Source organism: Chrysemys picta, chromosome 2 (assembly GCF_011386835.1).
Source record: "Chrysemys picta bellii isolate R12L10 chromosome 2, ASM1138683v2, whole genome shotgun sequence".
Lineage (NCBI taxonomy): Eukaryota > Metazoa > Chordata > Testudines > Emydidae > Chrysemys > Chrysemys picta.
In genome coordinates, this window is record NC_088792.1 from 99,060,260 (window position 1) to 99,083,483 (window position 23,224).

Here is a 23,224-nt window from a genome sequence, read left to right on the forward strand (position 1 = left end):
TCTTCAAATGACAGGGATTCCATGATGAATTCCCAGAGAGAAGAGAAACTTTTGAGTGAGTGGAGATTCACAACTAGATCTAGATGGTGCTGCAGTGCTACAGAAATGACTTTCCAGTCAAGAATCTTAGGGCTAATCAGTGCCTGTGATAGAAGGCAGGAGCTCTGGTAGCAACCGTGCCTTAGGCACTGTCTACACAACACAGTTAGATCAATGCAAGGCAGGTTACATCAACCTAGCTGTGCATGTGTCTACACTTAACTTAGGCTCCCATGGATGTAAGTGCCCTGTCATGCCTACTTAAGAACACCACCCCTCTGAGTGGCATAGAGCTACCATCAATGTACTTAGTGTAGACACTAAGTTACTTAAGGCGACCTTAACTGTCCTCCAGCAGCTATCCCACAATGCCATCTCTGGTCACCATTGTGAATTCTGCTGTCGGGGTCACAGAAACTGGAAACGCATTCCTTCCCCTTTAAAGCCCTATGAATTTTTGAAATTCCTTTTCGTGATTGCCCAGCTGGGGCAATCCAGCTCTCCACTGTTATATGCAACTGCCCAGCTGACCATGCTGGCTACACACTCCAGACACACATCTGGCTGGAGTAGACAGGAGATACTGGATCACCTGGGCCTCTGGGGAGAGGAGGCTGTGCGGGCACAGCTCCAAACCAGGCACAAAAACGTCAACATCTATGAGCAGATTGATCGGGGGGATGCAGGAGAAGGGGTCTAACAGAGACCGGCAGCAGTGCTGCATGAAAGCCAAGGAACTGCGGCAGGCATATCACAAGGCCAGGGAGACCAACAATCGATCTGGGGCCGAGCTGCAGACCAGATGCATTTACAAAGAGCTGCATGCTCAGACTTGGCAGAGACTCCACCACCCCCAACAGCACTGCGGATACCGCCAGTGAGCCAGAGTCAAAGGCCTCTGCTGCGAACAGCGAGGAGGAGGAGGAGATGGTGGCAGATGAAGAAGAGGAGGAGTACGGGGAACAGGCAATTGGGGGGGATCCAGCTGTACAGCAAACCAGGATCTGTTTTTGACTCCACCTCAGTCCAGCCAGTCAAGCATGGATGAACCCAAAGCAGGGGAAGGAACCACGCGTAAGTGTGTAGATATTCAGTTACAGGGCTGGCACCCCCAAAGAAGCAGGATACATCTTTGGACCCTTCATTAATTTACTCGTGCTGGAAGAGATAGTGGTACAACCGAGAGAGGTAGGGTTGCTGTCTGCTTTTCATTCCATCTAGAGCAGTGGGTCTCAAACTTCTTTTACTGGTGACCCCTTTCACATCATAAGCCTCTGAGTGCGACCCCCCCCCCAATAAATTAAACACCCTTTTAAATATATTTAACACCATTATAAATGCTGGAGGCAAGCAGGGTTTGGGGTGGAGATTGACAGCTCGCGACCCCCATGTAATGACCTCGTGACCCCCTGAGGGGTCCCAACCCCCAGTTTGAGAATCCCTGTTCTAGAGTTAGGCAGGGGGCAGGCAGAGCAGTTTGTTTACATGCACAGAGATGTCCCAGGAATCCTCCAGAGAGATCTCAATGAAACTTCCATGGGGGTATTCTGCAATCCTCTGCCAAAGGTTTCTAGGGAAGGCTGCCTTCCTACACTACTCAGTGATAACTTCAGCAGCACCACGGCAGTACATGGGCTAGCAGCACACACAGACCCAAGCAGCTTCAGGACGCCAGCAGCAGTTGTGCTCTCTACCTTTGTTACCCTCCGGAGTGAGGCATAGCTAAAATCACCACCTGTGCAAAACGGTGCCAGTATCCAGTGCCCCTGCCCTACGCTACTAGAATCATGCAACTGAGCAATTCCCTCATTTCCCCAACCCTCAGTGGGCCACACTCACCATGGCCAGGGCTGTGACTGGTGCCACGCACAAGCAATCCCAAACAGAAGTTGCGCTTTCATAGCGAATTGCAGCCTTCAGGGTCTCCCCCTCCACAGAATGCCTGGGCCAGATAAGGAGGAGAAAGGAGAGGACTCAAGGTGACATGTTCAATGAGATCCCGCGGGCCAATGCTGCATCAGACAGCAAGCACAGGGCCTGGAGGATGAACATTGCAGACAGCCTGGAAAAGGATAGGGTAGAGAGGAGAAAGGCACAGGAAAAGGAGAGGGAGCTGTACCAGGACATAATGGGACATCTCAGGCAGCAAAATACAGATGCTGTAAACCAGTGATCACCAATGTCAATTGCGATCTACTGGTCGATCTTGGAGACTCTCCCAGTCAATTGCGGTCTCCAATGGTGCAGTGGAGCTGCCGCTAAGACAGGCTCTCTGCCTGCCCCAGCCCCAAGCCGCTCCCAGAAGCGGCCAGCGCAGCCCCGGGGGCGGGGATGGTGGAGGGGAGAAGGGGTCTCCATGCACTGCTCCTGCCTGCAAGCATGGCCACCGCAGCTCCTATTGGGCAGAAACAGGGAACTGTGGCCAATGGGAGCTGCGGGGGCAGTATCTGCACAGAGTGATGGCGCACAGAGTTGCATTGGTCCCTTCCAGGAGCAGCGTGGGACCGGGACCGCCCAACGTAAGCGCCGCCCCCTTCAATGGGCAGGTTCTGAATGGCTCTGCAGCATTAAGACCAAGTGTAGCATGAGTACAGCAGGCCCAGCTATGCTGGCCCAGCATTTCTCTTCCACCACCCAACCTGCAGCCTCCCGGAGCCAGCCCCCCATACCCCGTGTCAGCTGACCCCCCTCCCAGAGCCAGCACCCCAACACTCTGCCCCAGCCCGGAGCCTCCTCCTGCACCCAAACTCCCTCCCAAAGCTTGCACCCTTCACCCCTTCTGCCCCCCTGCCCCAAGCTCAACCCAGAGCCCCCTCCCACACTACAAACCCCTCGGCCCCAGCCCAGAGCCCACACCCCGTCCCAAACTCCTGCCCCAGCCCGGTGAAAGTGGGTGAGGGAGAGCAAGCAACGGGGGTGGGGGGTGGGATGGAGTGAGTGGGGTGGGGCAGATCTTGGATTGCCCTTAAATTCAAAAAGTGATCTTGGGTGTAAAAAGGTTGGAAACCACTGCTGTAGACTCTGGTGGACCTGCAGGTTCAACAATCCCGTGCTCACCTCCCTCTGCAGCCCAGAACTCAGTATTGGGACCTCCCTACAAACCCCCAACATTCTACGTGGCCTTACAGGTCTATGCACAACCCCCACCACTCCTTCCTGGAGAACATTAAAAGAATCACAGCTTCACATATACCAACCATGACTTTCACAGGTCAGTGTATGTGTAGCTGGAATGGATGTGAATGTTATTTCCCCTTCATAAGTTCTTTTCTCTTAATTGATTGAGTTTTACTATGTTTTTAATATATTTGTTTTTAAATTGCCTGGGATGTTTTTGCACTGATTTTGTTACAGAATAAAATTCTATTATTTAGAACATAATTCATCTTTATTAGTTCACAGCATATGCTGGCTAGTGCTCATCAGTTCTGAAAGCAACCAATTACCTGTTACTGCACAGTGTCACTTAACGCACAAGATCATTCACCAAAAAAGAAAAAAGTAATAGGTGCACTGATAATGTAATATCTCTACACGTACAGCAATAATCACACAATACATATCGTGCCAAAAAAAGAGCAGGGCCAGGTAGAGCACACTACCACCCACTACTCTGGCTCACTATTAAAATGGTCTTTCAAAGCCTCCCTGAGCCGTATAAGCTCCACGTTGAGCTCTTCTAATAGCCCTTGTATCTGGCTGTTCAAATTCAGCAGCAAGCTGCTCCACTTCTGCCCTCCACCCCTGTGGAAACTTTCCCCCCTTTCCTTCACAGATATTACGCAGGACACAGCAGGCAGCTGTAACCATTGGGATATTTTTCTCATTGAGGCTCAATCTTGTGAATAAACAATGTCCGCGTCCCTTCAAACAACCAAAGGCACGTTCGTGTGTCATTCTGCACCTGCTGAGCCAATAGTGGAAGCTTTCCTTGGTGGCGTCGAGGTGGCCGATGTACGGCTTGATGAGCCAGGGCAGCAAGGGGTAGGCTGGGTTACCCAGGATCACTATAGGCATTTCAACATTGCCAATGGTAATCCACCAGTCCGGAAAGAGAGTCCCTTCTTGTAGCTTTCTGAACAGTCCTGTATTCTTAACAATGCAAGCATTGTGCACCTTCCCAGACCAGCCAGAGTCAGAGAAACATCTCCGGTGATCCACCAGCACTTGCATAACCATAGAAAAGTAGCCCTTTCTGTTGATGTACTCTGTGGCAAGGTGGTCTGGTGTCAAAATAGTGGTATGTATTCTGTTTATTGCTCTATCACAGTTCGGGAACCCCACTGCTGCAAATCCATCCATTATGTCCTGCACATTGCCAAGAGTCACAGTCCTGCGTAGCAGCAGACAATTAAGAGCCCTGCACACCTGCATGACCATAGCCTCCATGATGGATTTCCCAACTCCAAATTGAGTCCCAACTGACAAATAGCAATCTGGAGTTTCAAGTTTCCACTCTGCGATCACCACCCGTTTCTCCACTATCAGTGCAGCTCTCATTTTGGTGTCGCTGAGCTAGAGGGCAGGGGGCAAACTCTGTACACAGATCCAGGAATATGGCCTTGCTTATCCGAAAGTTCTGTGCCTCTGCTCATCATCCCAAACCTGCATTATGATGTGATCCCACTAGCCAGTGCTTCTTTCTCAGGCCCAGAACGGTGTTCCACCGTGAATCCCACCAACAACCTTGAATTGGTTCTTGCCATTTCCCATAGCAATATGTCCTCCAAGGAATCGTCATGTTCCCCATGGCTCTGCAAATACTGCGGGATCACGTGCCCTGTGCTTGCAATGCTATGACAATAGAGCAGAGCTGTGCAGGCTCCATGTTTTTGTCAGAGAGGACAGACATCGAGAACAGCCATGCGGGTTTGTGGGATTTTGGAGGGGTGGGGGGGGGAAAAACGCAAAAATTATGGAGATACAGATGACGTTATGGGATGGAGACAGTTGCAGACTGGCAAGTTGACCCCAAGCTCCCAGTTACCCTGGCACAACTTGTTTCAGCCTCATCATGCATTGCCAAAGCTTCCTAAAAGACAGTGCATTGGATGGTGAAGAGTTACACACTGGTATACCTTCTCATGGTGCACCGCACTCTGCATAGATACAGCACGCTGACGTAAGGAGACAAGCATGCACGCGCACAAATGATGTGCTTACTGCGGCAGCTGTATGCCAACATAAGTTGAGTTGACATAAGTTGCTAGTGTAGACATGGCCTTAGACACACAGCCTCAAGTTGTGCACAGGGGGAGTGTAGCCACTGGACCACCTTTTGATTGCGCCAGCAGTGTGTAGTCCTTGTACTACCTCAGTGCAACTGTATTCCGTCCTCATGCAGGGATACACCTGCGGAGTGAGATTTTTTACACCTCTCTTTCCTTGCTTGTGCTCCCATTTAGGTCTGTGCAAAATCAACTTTAATTTAAGTTGACCTTTCTTTTAAAGTTAAGTGCCAATGATAGGACCCGTGTTTCTATAGAATGTTGTTTCACTCAGACCACAACAATGGCACCAAGCTAGTAACTGGGAAGAATTACTGTCCTTAGCACAGATACAGCAGGAACTAAAAAAGAACCAGCAGAGCCCCATGGTAGACAACGTATGCTGACAGGAGTTTCTCTGTCGGCATAGTAACACCACCTCACCAAGCAACATTTGCTATTCCAACTGAAGCACTCTTCCGTGGGCACAGTTGTGTCTGTACTGGGGGCTTCATTGGCATAGCAACGTTAGCTACAGGGCATTGTCTTTCCATGCCTCTGAACGACACAGCTATGCCGACAGAACTTTGTAGATTAGTCCTGGCCTGAGATCATAAGCTCTCTGGGAGAGGGGCTGTCTTTTTGTTCTGCATTTGGACAGGACCAAGCAAAATGGGCCAATACAAATAATAAATAGAGTGGTTATTAAAGACACAAACTTACTAATTAGCTAAGAACTGTTAGATGGAGGGAAAGAGTTTATTTAATGATTAGAGGAGGGGACTTGGCCTTGAGATTCCTGGCTCATATCTGCTGGGGCTTGCTACTACTTAACACGGCTGTGCCTTGGCTCATCCAGCTATAAATAGGTATAATAATACTTACTAACCTCACAGTGGTGTTGCAAGGAACTGTTTGTAAAGGGCTAGAGATCCTCAGATCACAGGCAGTGATAACAAAGTAGGATTATAATTAAAGAAATAAAAAACTCCTAAGTTCTTTGCCAAAAAGTTCTCCTAGTATTGGTAAAAGCCCACATATCTTGTTCCTTCTGCAGGAAGGGACTCAACTCTGAGTGAGTCACAACGTTTAATGGTCAATGAAAAGGCATAAACCTTAGAATGTACAAGTAGGTTTTGTGATAATAGTCAAAAGCAGCAATCTTAGAGAGGAAGAAATTACAATTCTGCCTAGATTTATGATCAGAGTAGTTGCCACTTACAACCAGCAGTATTTGACAGAATTATTTCTGCTAATTAACCACCTGAAACAGCAAAGAAAGAGGAAAGGGCTGGAAAGACATGGTGATTTTCCTAAGGGAGGGGATGTTAGTAGGAGGGTCAATGGTGGCGGGGAGAAACAGGGGAGGAAAAGGGGAGCAAGAAAAGATGCAGAAACTTGTTGGGAAAAAGTGTTTTCTTGAGGAGGAAGAGTGGGAGGTCAAGGAGAGGGCACAGTAAATTATGGCACTCTTAGACTGAAAGGAAACAAATTCCTTACACTTTGCGGGGGAAAAGGGTGCTCTGTATGAGCAGATAAGAAACTTGATATTACTTGAGGCACAACAAAGACTGCCAGCACCTTTGGAAAGTAGAGCGAGGGGCATAAATTAGACTTTGCAGCCCAATAGCCACAATGTTGTACAATGACATTTGCTGAAATTATTTCCAGATCTCATCACTAATATGAAGATGAGGCATGTGCAGCTTGTCTTCAAATGTCAGCTTCGCCTTTGAGAGTCACTGTGGGACCTGGGAGGGATGGCATTTGAGGTGCCGGAAAGAGGGAAAGTACAGAGGACAGCAAGTTCGTTAAGGGCAACAGGCAGGGCAGTGTTGTGGGCAACAACCCAAGGGAGTGGGGAACATCAGAATAAACCAGGCTAGAAATCAACAGGGTGAAGGTGCTTGAGACAATGTAGTTTTTTGGAGTTGAGAGATGGTGGAAAATGTACTCAAAGCGGTGGTTGGTGTAGGTGAGATCAGGGAAAGAGGAACAAAGGCATTTCTGATGGCAAGTTCAATGCCGAGAACAGGAAAACAGGTGAGAGAAATAACTGAAGATTAAGAGTCAAGAGCTAATTTGGAAGAGTGAGGGTCAAGAGGGACCTTTAACACGCACAATAAAGCCCTCAATAAGATTCAGACATTACTAAGTTTTAGGGACCATTATGTTAAGTGAATGAAACTCTTAACTACTGATTCATTCAAAAGAACCTTACCTTGGAACACTAGTTTACCTACCTGCATTAGCATGTAATAGATCCCAGCCACGCCATGGGCTGCTCCAATGTACTGCTTCCTGTGCCATTGGTACAACAGGGGGCAGCGTTCAGTCTTGCGTTCCTCCTTTGAGAAGTTTTTACCCGATTCAATAATGGCATCTACCACCTAATGTTGAAATAAAACAAACACTTGCCATGAATATCACTTTCATTTATTCAGAGAGGACTACTTTACAAAGAACTGTAAGACACAACACTAGAGAGAATGTATCAAAGAATATGAGGCAATATACAAATCTACCTCTGCACTACAAAATATCTTATTTCCTTATCCCATCAAGACTTTTAAGTGTCAGAAAAACTGCCATTTTTCTGTACAATAGAAAGCTCTCATCTTAATTTGCCCTCCCTCCCCTGTGCGTGTGTATTATAATACAGTCTTTAATTACACAATCACATACTATTTTTTCCAAAAGGATCCCTGCCTCATTTGGTGCACAGTACAAACCTGCGCTGAGATCAACAGGGTTGTGTAATGAAGGAGGCTGTTGTGTGTAGGTCACCTGCCTCATCTGTTGCAGAAGTTAGAAGGTGTGTAGTGAACAAGGCAGGGGATGTAGGAACAGAAAGGATGGGCTCAAGGTTAAGACAGTTGAATGCAGTCCTGAAGAATTGTCTTCTAACCCTTAATTAAGGCATTTCCTAACTTTTGAGTGCCTGACTTAGAAAAAGCCCTAGGAAATTACACACACACACAAGGTATGTTAAAAGAACATCATTAAGGTTTCAGTTTTTTTAAATAAAACCGGGGGTGGGGGTGGGGAGGAAATTCCATCATGTGGCATCATATAGATACCCACATGGGTATTCATCAACATGGTTGGAATCTTTAGAGCCAACACATAGACCTCTGCCATTTGAGCTAAGGGAGTAACTGATAGCAGCAGTAGGTGTGAGGGGTAAGACTCTTTGTCAGTGGGTTTCAAACATATTTCCTGACAACAAAGGAATGGTGAGACTCAAGATCCATTTCAGACTTTGGAGGGGTACGTTCTGCAGTAGGCACAAACTTTCCTGGTAATTCCCGACCTCGATTCCAGCATGTTCCCTTCTGCTCAGTCCCCTCCAGCCAGTCCCAGATTCCTCACAAGTGAGTCCCAGTTCCCCCCTCCTGTTTCCTTATCTGATCAGTCTCTCTCCCTCACTGTGGCCTCTAGTTCCCCCTGCCCGCTCCCACTGGGCTCTTCACCCAACCTCAGAGTCTCACCATCTCCACCCAGGTCATCACCAGCTAGTCCTAGTTCTCCCCCACACCCCAGCTCCTCAGCACATGTCTCCCCTCCACCCTCCCCTTCTTTCCCACTAGTTCTCAGTCCCAGCTCCTCCCCCAATCTCAGTCTCTCCCACACATACTGACCCCCAAATTTTCACAGGGACTACAAAAGGCACATCCCTGAAACAAAGGCCACTCCTCCTGCCAAATTTCAAGTCCCTGCTCCAAAGCATGAAAGCACTAGAGCTTTTCAAAGAAAAGATCAGTTAAAAAAACAACAAACAAACAAACATTGACAGAACATGTTTCTCCCTAGCCTTGAACTCAGAAAAGGCTGACCTGAAAATTCAGGCTGAGGCAGATACCTGGCATGCAAAGTTTCAGCCCAATTGGTTACAGTTTGGAAGAGTTATAAGCAACTGAAAACAGTCTTACAATGGGAAGTGTCAAGCAATCGTAATAAGCAGTGCTTCCAGCCCCACCCCTATAATTAAGGTTTTGTTTAAAAGTATAAAATTTTAAAAGTTCAGTTGTATACTTAAGTACTGCTTTTGCTGTAGAAGAATTCACAAATTCTATATCCTCTTTCCTTTCATTGCATCTAGCTTTACTACGGTTTACATGGATTACTAAAGAAACAAGTTAGAGTGACAAGTGAAGTCCTTCATGGGTAAGAGCTAAACAGAGAGGACCTGTTTCTGACCTCATGTTGGTACAAATTAGGAGTAACTTTACTGAAGTTATAAGAGGGTAAATAAAAGCAGAATCAGGTCCCAAGTGTTTCTCCTCACTAGACTACCCCATGAACTCTCTTTTGCAGGTTAGGTGGAAGTTTACTTCATATTTTCTTTCCTATATTTGAAGTGAAGCAACAGATATGATTCCACCTCAAAGACATGGTAGTACCTGGCAATATGAAGTTTCCTACCTCTTTGATAACAGACTGAGGTACAGTGTCTGGACCAATTTCTGTATTCAAATAGAGCAAAGCATAGAGGTAACCTGCTCTGCCATAAAGAAGCTCATCTGGAAGTTCAGAGTCTGTGCTTATGATCGTTCTCTGGAGCTGCAAAAGCCTGGGTCAAAAAAGAAAAAAAAGTGTACCATCTCATTAGGATATACTAGAGTTCTCCTTCTGTATACGGTATGCTACCCAATCCAATCAAGAGGTAATGCTAAAAATGTCTCACACATTTTGTTTTTGGCTCAGGGAACATAATCAGAACAGACTTTTTTTAACCTCTCCTATGGCAGTTTTTGATTACTTAATAATGATGCTTTGTGCAATCATAGCATTTTTCATCTGCAGATCCCAAACTGAAGGTGGAGAAGTATTATATCCCCATTTCAGATGGGGAAACTCAGGCTCAGAACAATTAAGTGACTTGCCCAAGGTCACAACACAAGACAGTGGCAGACTCAGAAACAGAACCCAAAATCTCCAGACTCTCAGCTTTGTGCTCAATCCACTAGCCCTCAGCTGCCCCTAAAATCATCTGCAGTTTACTGAGCTGCTGGACTTTAAAAAGTTTCATATACTATGAAAACGTTGCATTTTGACAACCGTTTCAGCAATGGATCTTGACACTCTTGACAAAGAATAATTCACCTGACAACACCCATGGGAGCTAGGCAATTACTCAATGGCAAACAGACACAGAGTGCAACTTGCCAGAGGTCACATGGCAAATGAGTGGCAGAGGTCGGAATACAACCCAGGAGATTTTACTGGCTGACTTGGGAATAAAATTTGCAGTTACCAGACAACTAGACTATCTTGGGCCTTTAACACTCTAAAATCCCAACTTCAATGTTACTGATGACAAAAATAATTTACAAAAGGCTTGCTTAAAATTTCAAATAGCCACCAACTGATGGGCCAAACTGTAAAATTCTAATAAAAAAAATTCTGAATAAGAATCTCAGGATTTGGCCCATCATTTGTAGGTAAAAAAAATGTACCATCAAATGCTTGACAAGGACTTTGCTATTTTACAAAAGTGCTTTGTTTGACTCTAGGGATTTTTTAATGGGGCCAGATTGACAGCCCCAGGGAGTGAAACCCTCAATCCACCCACAAAGTAGCTACAGCATGGGAAGGCAGCAGCAGCACAACATGCCTCAATCCTGAAATGGGAGAGGGAGGATCAGTTTCCGTGCCAGCTCAATCCTGTCTTCTCTGTAGAATTGCCCAGAAGGTGCCAGTTAGTTGAAACTGTGCGTGCGTGTGTTTAATTTGAATATGACCATCTGTCCCCGGATTTAGACCAAAACCTCAATTCACATAGTTATCAAAGGTGGTTGTTGGCTATTAGCTCGTGCTGGATCTGAACCAGTGATTTGAAAGACTCTTGCTTTGGTCTCACTAACAATCCATTTTAAAAAAATGGCTTTAATTATTAACACCCTTTGATGCATCAATGATATATCAGATTTAAGACTCATATTAAACTGTTCTCTTTTTAAAACTTGCAAATATGGAATTTGAGCATAAAAAGATCTTCATATCACACCACCGCGTGACCAGCTACAAGGAAAAAAAAGAAGAAGAGGAAAGGAACACAAAAATCACAGATAGTTGCGCTATTCATACTAACCAATCACTTGGGTATCTGAGTGTGTGTGTATATATATATATGTATATATATATATATATACACACACACACACACACACACACACACACATATACATATACACATACACACACACTTAAAAAAAAGGGAACAGACACCTAACACTAATTACATTTTCATGTTTTCTCCTGAAGATAATTTTCAAGCAAAGGCTAATTAGAAAATCTACTGCTCTTAATCTTATTTCACAGAGACTTTATTTTCATGCTTTGTGAAAACAATGTTACTACAATTGCATCCAGAAGGGTATCTGACAATAAGATTTACTCTAACATAACAGCGGTCTGTTTTAAAAACAAACAAATGGATATTCACATCAAAGCCGCAGCAGAGATTAATCTCGCTGGGATCCTGGATTAGAAAGAGACTGATTAAACTTCTAAATATAAAACTGTACTGGAAATACGAAAGTGGAGCCAGTCCTCAAAAGTTAATCTGCAAATTCTAGCACAGTAAGGTATACAGGCAGAATGCTAACAGGTGCAGTTGTGGTACCGAATTCAAACTGCACAGCACACCGGTTCTTATAATCCCCAGTGGGACATCAAGGATTGGAAAGCCTTCAAAAAGGCTCTGGATCAAAATTTCCCAGGACATAGGTATAAAAGACAGACATCTGTTTGATGGAAAGCAAGAGCACTTTTCCCAAGCCAGCGTTATTGAAATATGAAACCTCTGGCAATCACTTATTAAAATACTGGTCGTTGATCATATATAAAGGGATCCTGAGTAAATGTACAGCCTTTTCCACTATCACCAGACACTTACTTTGTGATGCACTCCTTAGACTCACTGTCAATCTTTAGTTTGTGGTACACTACTGCCCCTACTGCCAGGGGTCCAGCATCACCACAGAGAAAAGTAACCCTTCGTCCATTCAGATTACGAAGTATTCTCTTCACATAATCCAGGGATCGCTGCAAGTACTTCTGGTCTTTTGTGACGCGGTACAGTTGTAGGTATAAAAGGGCTATGCCTAGAACAACCATCGACAAACAAAAACAGAACAAGAAGATATATCCTTTTCTTTCCACTTAAATGGCATTTCAATTACCTGTTTCTCCTTCCCTCTGAATCAGTGCCCCAGAATGTTAGAAGATACCTGTGCAGTTAACAAGATGTAAAATCAAGGCTCTGACCACTAGTATCTGTTACAGATCCCAGGGAGAGAGCAAAAGGCATCAAGCCCGGTGTCCTGATTATGTTTCAATTTGGATAACTACAGTGGCCTAATTTTATTTATTTATTTTTTAAAAGACTAGAACTCAATTAGAGTCACCCAATTTCCAGAGAGTGAATGATCAGCACTTTTGAAGAATTTAGGCTCAATATGCCTGTGTATATACAAATACAGTACAGGTTTCAGAGTAGCAGCCGTGTTAGTCTGTATCTGCAAAAAGAACAGGAGTAATTGTGGCACCTTAGAGACTAACAAATTTATTAGAGCATAAGCTTTCGTGGGCTACAGCCCACTTCTTCTGTTGCCCACGAAAGCTTATGCTCAAATAAATTTGTTAGTCTCTAAATTGCCACAAGTACTCCTCGTTCTTTTTGCAAATACAGTACACACATTATAGGATAAAATGAATCCTTCACTGCATGTGCAATTTGTTTTAAAGAGAGCCCTCCGATGCACTCTTTGGCTGTTATGAAATGTCAAGTGTTCAGCTGTCAACGCTGTATAAGACTTACATATATTCCACAGTGAGACAACTTAAAAGAACTATCATTAAGGTGCTTTAAATGTAACTACAGCTTTTTCATCCTGCTGTACAAAGAAGTCTTCTACTGTAATAGCAACATGAAAGGTGTCGGACTGCACTGCTGTTTGAACTTATAAATGTTTTTTTTCTGTGAGCTAAAAATAGGACCACGGGTGAAATTCAGTGCAAGGCCCATTTAAACCCCATACAGAGGCTGCACTGGGAGAATAGCGGTGGAAGGTTGTGCAGGGGTGCCTGCACATCCCCTATCCACCATGGAAAGGTTCTCCATGACATCCCTGAATAAGCTGGCACAGAAAACCACCATGAGGGTGGGCTTCAGAGCCACAGTTACACTGATTCAGTGTCCCCAGTACCTCCATGCACTTGGTGCAGAGGGCCTGTGGCTACTATCCCAGCCTGTGGGCTAGAATAGTAGCATCGGGAGTGGGGGGAGGGGAGGGCAATGCACTGCATCCCTGCACTATGGCCCAGTGTTGTGGGGATTGATTGGATTTCTACAACCACTCTTCTCTTCACACACAGAGCCCAGATACTTGGGCTTTATGAAGAGGGAGTGGATTTTAAATCACAGGGCCCAGTTCTGCAAACCCTTACTTGTTTATTAGCCCTTACAATGGATTCACTGAGATTACCTGAATAATTAAGTACAACTCACAGAAACAAAGGTGTGCAGGATCTAGCCCTAATACATTGCCAATTCTTACATGAGTTTCGTGTTGCTTGCATCTCTTTGTTATTTTGCACCAACAACACACCCTATACATCACAAGATTTTAAACAAGTTTTTATGAAGTATATTCCAAGGTGCATTACTGTTCACCATTTATGCTATTTGTTTACTCTTGGCACTTGTCTCAGCTTGGGGCAGAGAAACCAGAATGGTCATTTTCAGTGTTGGTGTCACTTTCTGGTTTTCATACACTGGCACAATGGTGAAAATGGTTAAGTTTGGGGAAAATCCTTTTCACTGTAATATTTAAAAACAAGTCATGGGAAATATTCCTTCTCAGATTAGATTTTGTAAAAGCTTAAAAAAAAAAAAAAATCAAATCTGCATTTTGGGTTACCGCAGTTGACAGGCCCCTTCAGAATGGCAAAAAATACCTTCCATTACATCACATTACCCAACTATCTTGTCGTTCAGCTAATGAGGAGTTTGTTTCTTTTATTCTAGGACTCATTTTATTACACTTGAGTTGTTTAGTCATAACACCTCTCTCGTCAATCACTGAATGTCAGAACACTGCTCTGCTAGATTTCTTTTAAAACGCCCGTGTGAAAATTGCCTGCTTTCACTCAAGCAACACAAAATGACTCCCATTTTTAGACTTTAAAATAAGCTCATACAAGCTGCCGGTTGTCTACAACTTCTCTCCACATGCACCCACAACACCATCTGTACAGAACATTCAGCTTCCCTCCTAGGGCCATCAGGAAGAAAGAAAAGTGAAATGCTGCACCTCCGTGTCCAGAATTAAACCTAAATGTGGGCAAATTCTCGCTCAAAATTTACCACTGGAGAGATTTTCCCAATCCATTCATGTACCAACATGACATGAAGGTAACAGTATGAATCCTCACAGGAAAAACTGCAAACATGCTGTACTAAAGGATTGATCTGGGCAGGGTACGAAGAGTGATCCCACTGTAGAAAGAGCATAGCACTTATGGGTATGTCTACACAGCATTTTGGCATGAGCCTCCCAACTGGGATCGATGGACTTGCGCAAGTCTTGCTAGCCCAAGTGCGCTAAAACTAGCTGTGCAGACAACTCTTTGAAGTTGCAGCTCAGGCTGGAGCTGGGGCTCTGAAGCCTGGGGCGGGGTGTGAATTCAGACCCTGAGCTCCAGCTCGAGCCGCAACTTCAAAGTTGTCTACACGGCAATTTTGAGAGCAATAGCGTGAGCCCTGCTCCCACTCACTCCAAAACACCATGCACACATACCCAAAGAGGCCAAGACGGAGAAGTCTTCTGGCAACTAGAAGAGCTATATCCAGGTTAATTAGAACAATCAACCCTGATGACTGCATTCTTTGCCACGAGGATCAGGCTGGCTAATTCACATTTGGTCCTTGCACTTGCATAGCACTTTTCATTTTCAAAGCAACTTCACAACATTCACTTATCAATCCCTGCGACACTCATGCAGTGATTTGCTCAGCTCCACACAGAAAAGTGTGGAAGTCAGAGCAAGAATTCCAGAGTCCTGGGTGCAAGAACATGCCGCTCTCACCCTCCTGGTTTTAGAGTCGTTTTGCCATCAACCGAGTCATGATACACAATTCAACTTAGTGGACCCAGGTGAAAATATTCTGTGTCAGTAAAACATTTTTAAAACAAAAAAACGGTAACTAATCTTCGAACATACACTCTGTTTGCACAGTCAGACTCTTCAAGTACAGAAACCAATTTTCTCTCTTAGGGCCAGATCCAATGTCCATTAAATTCAATGGGCATCCTTCCACTAACACTGACAGACAAGGGACCCAGACCCTCCTAGAATATGGCTTGCACAGACTTACCATAAGGTTATGATGCAATTGCCATTTCTGTCAGAACACAAAATCCTCACACCAGAGTGGAAACCATCAGGGGCCCCAAGAAGTCAGTTAACTGAAAGTGTTCTGTTCAGATCCCAGACTGCTCACCTGTCCAGCCAGTGTATGCAGAGCAGTCATGTGGATCCGCTGTCTTTAGCCCCTCTTCCATTTGCTGCAGCAGGTCTCTGATTTTACTCTGGATCCGTCTTGTGAACTGAGAACTGATCTGAAACCAGGACAGAGAAATTTAAGGAGAGGGGAGTGAAAAAGATTCAAACTGACTTTGAAAAACCAAGCCCGAATTTTTCTAATGCTTTAGCCAGTTAGACTGTACACAGCACATAAGCAGTGGGTAACTGGTCCTTAGTGTCCTCATACAGTTTATAGGCCTTAGCCTAAGAGGAAAAACATGTTTATCTAGTCACGCTTGCATATGAATATTAAAATAATGTTCTTTTAGCAGCCCTTCATGCAAACTTAAAGAATTATATGGATGCTGTGGTATTAATAGTATTTGTTTTTAATAATATCCCTATGAACTTACATACTGCCTTTTATCTAAGGCCAGGTCTATACACTTACATCAGTATACCTACATCGCTCCGGGGTGTGAAAAAGCCACACCCTTGAGCAACAAAGTTATACCAACCTAACCCCTGGTGTAGACAGTGCTATGTCGACTGGAGGGCTTCTCCCATCAATATAGGGACTGCCTCTCGCAGAGGTGGATTAACTATGCCAAAAGGAGAAGCTCTGCTGTTGGCGAAGTAGCATCTTCACTGAAGAGGTGCGGCTGTGCCGCTACACTGTTTTAAATGTAGACCCGCCTGAGGATCTTAAAGCACTAAACAAACCTAACACTACTCCTGTGAGGTATGTAAAAAGCATATTCAAATTAAAAGTGGGTAAATAAAAGCAAACAGAGGTTAAGAGAATTGCCCCGCAGAATCCAAGAAGCTAGTACTCTACTCCAGGTCTATGCCCATCACCAGTTAGTGTAGAAGAGTGAACTCAAACATGAACAGAACCCAGAAGCCCTGATTACCAGGTCCCTGGTCTAATCGTTAGGTAATACTGCCTTCATGGATTGAACTAGTGTGCCAGACATGGCTGACTGGGAAAAATAAAGATGCATAATGGAAGAGAGGAGAGTGGAGGCGACAGTTAAATGATCTATTTTAAATGAAATGCTCAAATAGCTCAGAAACTGTCTCCATTCCCATTCCTGTTAATAAAACAAAACAACAATTTAAAAAAAACAAACAAAAACAACACCCTCCTCTCCTGGTCTAAAATCCTGTTTATTCCATAAAAGATAAGTCTGTAGGAGGTGCAATTCATGTCTCTCTTCACTCCTACCCTCACAAAATTTGATTTTCTCTCTCTCATATGTATGGGGGTGTTGTTCAAGGCAACTTCAATACAATATGAAAAGGCTGAAACAAACTAATAAAAGGAAAGAAGTTATGTGAAAGCAGCCATGACAACTCAGCTTACACTAGCATGGCTAAGTGCAAGATCAATAGATAGGATTTTCAGTTTCTGGAGTTTATTTTTAGGCAGACTGCCAATCATTAAATGTAATACAACTGCTCGGGGGAGTACAGCTGCTCATGTGTTCGCAAAGCATGTAGAGTGGTAGTTTTCCTGTAAGGGGTATAGTCTTCTGTAGAAATCACTGTATAGTATGTTCATTACAACTGCGTTATAACATTTCAGGCACTTAGTCCATGTATTGGTTTTATTTTTGATTAGGGAAGCTACATACAGATGTGATGCAGTATAACCTGGGATCCTGCATTGTCACCACGATTTACTCTGTCACTAATGGTATATGAGAAGATACACTATGGAGTACTACCACAGTTCATGGAATAATCAATTATCTATAATGTACTGCCCTATTGACTTCCATGGAGACTACTTCTGTAAGTAAAGTTATTCATAGTTTCCGCATTCAAAAGGGGAACACTAAGCATCCTATAAAAATGTACTTTTATAATACAATTCTTTTGGCGATTTTTCCCCCCCATCGAAACATTAACCCCCTCCCACAAATAGTACATAGGTGTGGATCTTTAAATAATGTAAAGTACAATTATCCATTTTGGAGGGGGGGGAAAAGAAATTGGTAATCCTTCCAATCTTTGATTATGGACAATTTATTTCACTGACAAGTTTTTATTATGTTCTTACCAGACAATCTAGTAGATCAGTAGTACTTGACTGCAATGGTTCAGACAGTATGTCACTCAAAAAAATTTGAGAAGGGGCTTTCATTTTAACTTCCCTAGAAAGAACAAAATATCTAGCATAGTATGGTAGATTAGTTTCTTCACTCCAGACTATCCTAGCAAATTAGGAGAGAGCTCTAAGAAGATGAGAACTAGTACAGCTTTCAGAGTTGCTAAAACCAGTAGACAGACACAAGTTAGTAGCCTCCAGTATCCAGAAGAGATATATAACTAATTCAGCTAGTTGTTAGCTCAGCTGGTTGGTTATTAAAATGTTTAACCTTTTTAACAATTCTCGGTCTCCCTATTGTATAGTTTTTTTCATTGGCAACTGAAATAAAATAGATGGTTGGAGGCTGTTAATATTAACATGTCCACCTGACGCCATTTGCAATTCTCCATTGCAACAGGAGATTAGTTCATTAAGACAACAGGTTTTTGCTCGACTATAATACATGAAAAATGAGGACTGGGGGATGGCTTCAGTAAAATTAGTAAAAAGAGGCCTGTGTGCAATCATGAAGTTAAGTACTCCAAATATACTACCCTTAGTATCGCTGTTCACACTGCATTTGTACGTTCAGTTGATTTCAAGCATCCATTTTACCGATACAGAACAGGTGACCTATGTATGACAGTTTATAGTTTACACATTTTTTCTTTTCTAGAGGACCCCAGTAATGTATTAGACATTCAGATGTACACCTCCAGGATGAGGGTTCAAATCCACCAGCCCAACCTGGTAGTCACCCAAAGCTATTCACAACTGACAGCTGATCAATGATCTAGGTTTGGTGGTCACAGCCATTTCCAATTAGACAACGGTAGTGCAGCCCCAACACAAAGGGTGGGCAAGGATTAAAACCAACATTTTCACAATGATATATGGAGACTAAACTGTTCTCTCTCCCTTCGAGGTGGTCACTCCAAGGACCAAGGCATACTGGGGGAAGAGCAAGGAAAGGTGGTACTGATGCAATGCGCTATACCTCTTCTGTGGAATAAACAGAGTGGAATGGAGGACTTCGGTCTCCAAGGCTATTAATCTACTGAATGTTAAATGGACATTAAATAAATAAAAATAAGAGAATTTAAATGGTTTTTAAATTACTGAGAACATTCCAGAGACAAGGTGGGTGAGGTAATATCTTTTATTGGTCCAACTTCAGTTGATGAAAAAGCTTTCAAGTTTTCAAGCTACACAGAGCTCCTTGTCTCTCTAATATCCTGGAACAAAATAACTTCAACAAAAATGAGAATATTCCAGTCATATTACCAAATCATGCTGTCTTGCATGGCAGGTCCCTCCAATGGAGGTCAAGATGTTTAGAGGAGGGACTAGGAAGTCCAGACACCTAGGTTCTGTTCTGGACCCTCTCACCTGGGTAAATAATTCAACCTCTTTATGCCGGAGTTTTCCCTGCTCTAAAATGAGGATAATACCTACCACACACCTTGATAAAACGCTTTGAGAAGCGAAGATGAAAGGCACTATGGGCTTTACTCTGATTTCACTTAAACTGGGTTTACACCAGTGTAACACTATTGACCCCATGGAGCTACTCCAGATTTACACCAGCCTAAGTGAGAACAGAATGAGTATCAGTTGCTAGTACTATTCAAAGCCCTGCCCAAATACTTATTACATTTTCCTTTGTTTTTTTTTTTTGGGGGGGGGGGGGGGAGTGGGAAGGATTGCTCTGAAGGTTTAACAACTGAGCAGGTACATGATTTGTTTGATAATATTTTACCTTAAGTTTTAGGAACACATCTGTTTAAGAATTCCATTCCTTCGATCCAAATCATTTAATTTTGATGCATGTCACTGAATTTAAAACTGGGCTGCTTTTCTGCAGAACATTTTAAATTTGTTTAGAAACAATCCTGCTTAAAAATCTATTCTCTGTTTTACTCACCTGTCTTTAAAGACCCACCCAACGTGAAGAAACACTCAGAAGCTCCACTCCTGCAAGCTGATCCATGCGGTCTAGCCCTGTGGCTGCATTAAGCCCATTCACTTTGCACTGATCTGGTTAATGAAAGATACTGGGATGGGCAAGTATGGGGAAAGATGGATTTTATATACATTTAATTTATAAAATGTGAAAAAACAGATTCTCATGGCAGCTTTACAGCTGAGAATAACGTATACTATTTGTATATAGCATGAACAACATATTCATTTTCATGACGATTATTCCAGCTCGTGTTCATCCTTTCATGCTGGCTTCCTACCATGCCTATTTCTGGCAATGGAATGCACGGGGAGCGGAGGGGGGGGGGGGGAGGAGAATCTGACTTCCAATAGCAAGGTATTAACTTTATTCCCGGTTTCCACTAGAGAGTGTGCTGCACAAAGGGATGACAAATTCTTAGAGCAGAAATGGCTCTCTTCAGAAATACAGTTTCTGTATTACTCCTCCTCTGCTGCTGGTGAAATAAACCTGTGCTATCTTCCTAACTGCTACTCTGTTCTCTATATATAGAACAAACAATTCAAATCCACCATGACCAGTGATTTTTTCTTTCAATTATGTAGGAACTGAAAAAGCTCTTTTCAACCTGAAACAATAGAACGCCACAAAACATAAATACGTAATTTTGCAGATTAAATGCTGCATAATGGGATTCATAAATCTCATCAGTTTTCCATTGCTGCTGCTGCTGCTGCTGCTGGTGGTGGTGGGTGTGTGTGTGTGTGTGTGTGTGTGTGTGTGTGTGTGTGTGTATAAATAAAAAAATAATGTATAGTGTGCATGCACACAGGACCTAATCCAAACTCTCTGAAGTCAATGAGAGTCTCGGGTTCATAGACTGTACACAGCATGCAATTTAATTGAATTTTGGTATATATGATAACCATAGCTTGTATGTCTTTTCATGCCTACATGTTCCACACCTACTTTTGTTAGCCTGAAGACTTCAAAGTAAATCTAAGGTCAAGTTCAGCACCAAATCTTATTTAAAAAGTTAAGGTACGGTCCTTTTTTTTTTTTTTTTTTTTTTTTTTTTTTTTTTTAAGTGAATGGGAGGTTACCAGTCACACAATTATTTGTTCAGTTTCTTATATTTGTAGAGCTGGAGTCTAAAAATTTCACACAGCTTGGAAAAAAGAAAGTCTCCCTCTTGCTTAAAAAAAAAGAAAAAGAAAAAGAAAAAGAAAAAAGATAGCTTGATGTTATTTCATGGAATTCAAACTAAACAGCAGGAAACTCTTTGAAGGACAGGTAGGACTGGCTCCCTCCTGTACTTTATGTACAATATTACTGGCAACTCATTAGTTTACTCCTCTGTACAGGACCAAATCCTGCATATTAAATTTCAGGTTTTTTTTAATGTTATAAAAAAACCCCAAACCATTGTAAATAATCTGGTATAACAATGCAAGAGTAAGAGATCTAATCCAGCACTGTGTCACTTCTATGACCAGCTATGGTATCTGAGGTTGCAGTAATATAGATCAATACTTGCTGAATTACCCTCATATTGCAATCATAGCTGATTTTGCATTTGTGGTTTTTATGTCAAGACAGCCGCCTGACTGGATCACGCAACAGTCAACTTCTCCTTTCCCTGAAACATCTTAGGTCATAAAATTCAACCACTGGAAAGTCTTATGGTTTGAAGGAATACTGTCAATTTAAAATCCAGTAAATTTAAAAGAGCAAGTTAGACAGACAGTGTGGCACCTGAAGCTATCTTAGGTGCTCATTTGGCCCCATCACAATAGCATTTGAACACCTCAATTTTTAGTATATTTATCTTAACCATGCCCCTTTGTGGAAGTGAAGTACTATTTATATTTTACAGATATCAAATGGAGACAGAGGGACTAGGGGCAAAATTATTAAAAGGTATTTAGCTGCACTGGTGCTTTTGAAAAATCCATTAGGCACCTATCTGCATTTTTAGGCACCTAATTCCCACTGAGAAATCAAGTGCCTAGGTGCTTCTGAAAACCCCACTAGGTGTCTATCTGTATCTTTAGGCACCTAAATATCTTTGTTAACCTGGCCCTGAATGGACTTCCCCAAGGTTACACAGGCAGTCCGTGACAGAGCAGGGAAGAATTGCCAGCTAGTTCTCTAACCACTGGACCATCCTACCTTTGGATCATCAGCCCCTCAAGCTCTCTGCAAACTTTTGTGGTTTTACAATCACATTTCATCTCTTATGTTTTTCTCTCCCCTGATGTGTGACAAAAGTAAAACCTCACAAACCAAAGGAAAAAACTTACTGACAATATAGGGGAAAACAATGAAACTGACTATACACAAGGTCCTGTCAAGTGAACAAACAGAAAAATGGATTTCCTTCTCATCTCACTCAGTCATTTTACATAAAAAGATTTCAGTCATAAGTATGATTTTTAAGTTGATGACTTCTTTTAAACACACAAATGTTATATGTCTAGCACCAGGCTATCCTGCAAAAGATCACTTTGGAAAACTGAACTTCCAATAAGCACCTGATCAGAGACAAATGGCAAACAAGGATAGAAAAATAAAGAGGGGATGGGAGGGGAGCAATGCTAGTAAGGAAGAAAAGAGAACATACACGCTCTGGGTGAAATTCTAGCCTCACTCATGTCAATGGGAGTTTTGCCACCAACTTCTATGGGGTCAGAATTTCACATTTTATGCTCAGGGCCCCATGGTTATCTGAACAATTCCTCTTCAGCCCCATACAGCCTTCTTGGACTCTCCTCTTCTCACTTCCATAGAGCTCCTGCAGGAGCAGAAGTAGGGTCCCAAAGAGTTCTGGAGGACTTAAAGGGGGGGGGGGGGCACTGCTCCCTGCAATACCAACACAGCAATCAGCAGAGAAGGGAATATCTTTGCCCCAGTGGGCCCTCGTCTCACCTGGATGTATTAGTTTCATTTTTGAAATGTCAGCCAAGTTCAGTCTCAATAGGCTATGGTGCAACAGTCATGTTATAATCACTCATTCACAGCAGTCCTATGCTCATGGCCCCCCCCCCCCCCCAGCATCCCTGTTGCACTGTATTCATGCACAGTTAGATAACTAATATGCTGTCCCTTTAAGATAGGCACCGGAAGTGACCCTGAGAAACAGGCTGTCTGTGTGCGCACTAAGCTATGTTGCTGATAGTAGAGCGTGTACTGGGAAAACCACCTCTACAAAAAGTCTGCTTAGTTTACCCTGTCGGTGCGGATCTCCATTCCTGTGAGCAGTCTAAATGAAGACAATACACAGGCTTGGCAGCCTTCGATTTTTTTTTTTTAATATAATTTTGACGGAGAATATCGATTATGATTTTTAAATATTTTCTCCAATTTTTAATCACTTTACATGTTTACAGTTGCAGGAAGCTTTGGGCA

General features: G+C 43.2%; 1 protein-coding gene across 6 annotated transcripts in view; it reads right to left on the reverse strand.

Moving 5' to 3' along the window:
* Nucleotides 1-23,224, reverse strand: part of LANCL2 (LanC like glutathione S-transferase 2) — a 55,824-nt gene that overhangs the window by 12,791 nt on the left and 19,809 nt on the right. For 4 of the 6 annotated variants that reach the window (XM_005287317.5, XM_008169656.4, XM_065583862.1 and 1 more), the window contains 4 exons: nt 15,757-15,874; nt 12,148-12,355; nt 9,672-9,819; nt 7,490-7,636 (listed from right to left, as the gene is read on the reverse strand). In XM_005287317.5, the coding sequence (XP_005287374.2) occupies nt 7,490-7,636; nt 9,672-9,819; nt 12,148-12,355; nt 15,757-15,874 (621 nt within the window). Of the gene's footprint in view, nt 1-7,489; nt 7,637-9,671; nt 9,820-12,147; nt 12,356-15,756; nt 15,875-17,844; nt 18,158-19,798; nt 19,924-23,224 lie in introns of those variants that run through there. The other 2 variants (XM_005287320.5, XM_005287318.4) reach the window with 2 other exon arrangements.